Source organism: Elephas maximus, chromosome 10 (assembly GCF_024166365.1).
Source record: "Elephas maximus indicus isolate mEleMax1 chromosome 10, mEleMax1 primary haplotype, whole genome shotgun sequence".
Taxonomy (NCBI): Eukaryota; Metazoa; Chordata; class Mammalia; order Proboscidea; family Elephantidae; genus Elephas; species Elephas maximus.
The window spans coordinates 119874813-119879292 of record NC_064828.1 but is presented as its reverse complement, the minus strand read 5'-3'; the positions used below and the strand labels follow the sequence as shown (position 1 = coordinate 119879292).

General features: G+C 46.9%; 1 protein-coding gene across 1 annotated transcript; it reads right to left on the bottom strand.

The window, feature by feature from the left end:
• Positions 1-329: 329 nt before the first annotated feature.
• On the bottom strand, positions 330-2518 carry LOC126083727 (disintegrin and metalloproteinase domain-containing protein 21-like). The gene is given in 2 exon segments (XM_049897556.1): positions 330-1165; positions 1168-2518. Coding segments are annotated over 2 exon segments (2187 nt in total).
• Between the last annotated feature and the right edge of the window lie 1962 nt (positions 2519-4480).

Sequence of the window (4480 nt, the reverse complement as noted above, 5' to 3'; positions counted from 1 at the left end):
ACTAGCTGCTGACTCAGTTCTTCTCTCCCAGCCAGTAGCCCAGGCTGTCTGGGCTTCTAGTGGCTTATAAAAATGTGTAGAACACACCCAACATTTAATTTTTATTTATTTCAGAGGTAAGTCACCAATTGTCAAAGGGTACTGATGTCAAAAGTAACCGTGGCCCCCAGCTCCACCCAGGGTATGCAGTAGGTGCCTGTATTTTTCTGCAGACTTCTACACATTTTGATTTCAGCTTTGCCATCTCTTTTACTATTTTTGTTTTTCACAGATGTTCTTTCTTGGTATTATCTGTTTTTGTTACAGGGGTTGGAAGGTTGACTTCTTTTTTATTCTGATTCATACTCCTTTTCTGTAACTTTGGTCTTCTGAATGGTTCTTACATTTGTGGCTATCGCAAAGAGGAATGCAGCTATCAAGGCAAAAATACGACCAAAGATCAATCTCAAATATATGATTAAATCGTCACTTTGTGATACTGCCCTAAATCTTCTGGGAGGAGGTCCACTGTCTTCGCTCCCACCAGCACCTGGGCTTAAACACAGTGGAGGGCCCCAGCCTATGTGGCAACGACAGTGTCTTCTATTGTTGCACATTCCTCGAAAACTGCACTTCTCAGGGCGACAGTCATAGTCCAGTACAGTTAAAGAACCGTTGCAATAGCTGCCAGGACTACACAATCTTCCAGGAGCACAGGGGGTACCAGGTCTCACATGTCCAACATCAGTTGTCTCTGTTGAACGGTGTCCAACCAGTCCAAAACACCGGAGCCCTGAGATCCAAGACTGGTGGAATGAAACATGGTCCTGCAACCGGGAAAGATGGCTGACATTGGTACACTGCAATCTTCCACATTTAACATCTCCTTCATCACAACTCTGAAATACTTTGTTTTCAGTGCTTCTCCTGCAGTGTCCAAATCGGGAGCCTTTTCTATTAATATTATAGCAAGCATCTTCAGCATTCACGGCATCTCGGCCAAAGATTTCTTTGCCGTGCATAGAGCGGTCAGTGCAATTACCATGAAAGCAGTATCCCTCTTCAGTGCACAGGGTTCCATCTTGCAGATAAAAATCACCAGGGCATCTGTGGGTTTCCCCGGTGCAGTACTCTGGAAGGTCACATATATTTTGGATAGATCTGCAAAATGTCCCCGGGGGGGAAAGGAACAGTTTGTACAGCATCCTCCTTCACTTCAAGCACTACCAGGGGTCAGTGTACAGTCAGTTCTACAGCACTCACTGCTGTAGCACTGCTTGAAGGAGCCGCAATCACATTGCTCCGACCCCCGTACTACAGAGTCTCCGCAACGCTGCTTAGTAACACTTTCATTGTAAAAATGTCCTATCTGCCTGAATAGGCAGCGGTTTCCAGTTCCAGTTGCCTCATGCAGGTGTGCAATGGAACAGTTACTGAACACATCTGTTATCACAGGGTACCTATACATAATGCAGGTGGTCCTTCTCTGGCAATAACAAGTGTCCGCATCAACGTGTAGACCCAGAGTTCTCCCAATTTGAAAGGAAGTAATCACAGATAACAACAAATAACGTCTTCCGAGTTTGCCAATCATGACTAGATTGTACGGTGTGCATACGCTGTTTCCCCTTGCATTAAACTCAATATCATTAGGTCCATCTTTAATCACTATGAAGGCTGACTCTCCCTGAAGAGGATAATACACATATTGTGCAAAATGATTGTGATATGGACTTGACTGTCCATAATCCCTCAAAGAGGTTGGATCCCAATGGTTATATATGACCAAAGAGGTAACATAGTACCTTATATCAAGGTTGTGATACATTGTGTTAACTAAACTACCTAAACTTACCAGATATTGGACACACAGTGTTACATTGTTGAATCGACTATACACTGAATGAGAACTTATAGGAAGGCCTCGTAAGGCACCAGCTTGAGACGCATAAAGCCTACTAGAGATCCTCGAGGCTGCACTGATGGGAGCTTTAGACAACGGAGGGTTCTTGTATCCTAGTCTATATGTAGGACCCGTGGCATTGGTATCTGCCACTATCTCAGAAACAACATGTTCAAACATGTGGGAACCCTTCAAGGGTTTGATTTCATAGGCAAGGTCATCCAACTTCATAATACCTTCGAGACCCCCATAGCAGGTGCCAATAGTGACCATGGATTGAGGAATCTCCTCCAGGAAGCCGAGGTAGTGGCAGTCTTGAGGGATGTAGGGGTGGTCTATCTGCAAGGCTCTTTGGTCGTCCTGGGATACCACCTGCAGATGTCTGGGCCAAAACAGTTTCTTGCGCCGCATGTGGATGACATGCCTCTGGCCCCCAAAGCGAAGGCTGTAGGAGAGCCAGCCTGGTACCTGCATACCTTTGCCGTGAGCCATCTGCTTCCTGGGAATCACAACCTCAGAGGAGACGTAGCGCCATGAGGGACGGCCACGAGAACATTGGCCAGGATCCAGGAGCTCCCAGAGCCCAAGCAGCAAGAGGGCTCCCCTGAGGGTGACCTGGCCCTCTGCCAGCCTCATGCCTCAGCTCAGGGATATCCGTCCAGAAGGAATGGATAAAGGGAGTATCCTCAGTGAAGCCAGGTCTGAAACGTCTGCTGTAGCCACTCCCCTCCTGTGGAGACACTTGCAGAGAACATAGAGCTGCCACAGGGTTCTCAGCATCCTGCCTCTGGGTGGGCCACCTGGTCACCTGGAGGATTAGGTAACAGTTGAAGGCGTGGCAGTGGGTGGGTCTGGACATTTAGTCCAGCTGGGGTTGGAGTGGGGTAGGTGGGAGGGTTGTGTATCTGAGTGCCAGATGTGAAGGGAAAAGGGAAGGAACACAGGGGTGTTTGAGTGCGGGTAGCACTCAGGCTTCTGAGCAACCCCAGCTGGAAATGCACTGTTCCACGGACATGCACCAGCATTGATTCTTTCCCTTGCCTGTGGCCAGGCTGATGTTCTACGGGTCACAGTTTCATGTTGCAAGTCCTGGAGGAAGCCAGACAAGCTCCACTGGCTCTACCAGTTCAATGTCTTGTCTCTGCCCTGGGCCATCCCCACCTCTGTCTGCTGGGCCAGGAGTTGCTTCACTTACCTGGGAAGGGGCTGCAAGGTGCAGAGTGGCAGTTCTCCAACCGATCAGATCTCTGCTAGAACCAACCCTGCAATGCTCAGTGCAACCAAAGACCAAAAACAACATTGCCGTTGAGTCAATTCCAACTCATAACAACACTGTAGGACAGAGTAGAACTGCCCCATAGAGTTTCCAAGGAGCACCTCGTGGTGACCTTTGGATTAGCAGCCATAGCACTTAACCACTATGCCACCAGGATTTCCACAACCAAAGACAGAGGAATATGAATACTGTGGTGGTAGCAGCCAGTTGGGTCTCTGCTTCTCCATAAACCCAGCCATGCTGAGGCTTTGTGGTGTCTTTCTGTCCAGTCTCAAGAAAACTCATCCTGAGAGTGGACAATCACTTGGTCTAGGGTCCAGCTTCAGGATGGAGACCTCATAGAAAGAGTGGCAGAGAAAGAGAGTTAGAGGGTATTGTTCATTGGATGATATCATGGGTCAAAGACAAGCTCCCCTCTGAATTACCACCTATCCCTACTGTGATTGATGAAAGAAAAGTCAACCGCTATCATACCAAACAACCAAATGGTTTGGTGTCTTTGTTACAGCACCTTGAGTTCTTCTCTAAGATACTGCACATTCCTAAATTTCCTCCTTTGCTATCTTTCACATTTTTTATTTTAGTAAATATATATGTACTTTGTTGTTGGATGCCGTTCATTTGGTTCTGACTCATAGTGACCCTGAGTACAGCATTACAAAACACTGCCTAGTTCTTCCACATCCTCACCATTGTTGCAGCCACTGTGTCAACCCATCCCATTGAGGGTCTTCCTCTTTTTCACTGGCCCTCTACGTTAAAGCATGGTGTCTTTCTCCAGGAACCAGTCCCTCCTGATAACATGTCCACAGTGTGTAAGATGAAGTCTTGTCATCCTTGATTCTAAGGAGCATTCTGGCTGTACTTCTTCCAAGACAGATTTGTTTGTTCTTCTTGTAGCCCAAGGTATGTTCAATATCCTTCATCAACACCATAATTCAAAGGCATCAATTCTTCTTCCCTACGTGTCTGTCAGTTTGTTGTACTGTGATGGCTTGTGTGTTGCTGTGATGCTGAAAGCTATTCCACTGTTACTTCAAATAACAGCAGGGTCACCCATGGTGGACAGGTTTCAGATGAACTTCCAGATCGAGACAGACTAGGAAGAAGGACCTGGCAGTCTACTTCCAAAAAGAATTAGCCAGTGAAATCCTAATGAATAGCAGCAGAACCACCCGCCTGGTAACTGGATAAACTAACAAGGTGCATCTATTCATCACGTATTTAACAAATACTTCTCAGCTACAAAAGGAAGACACTACTGAAACATGCTGACACGTCAAAGAGAGTCATCTTCTGCCCTGACAGGGAACACAACAGAG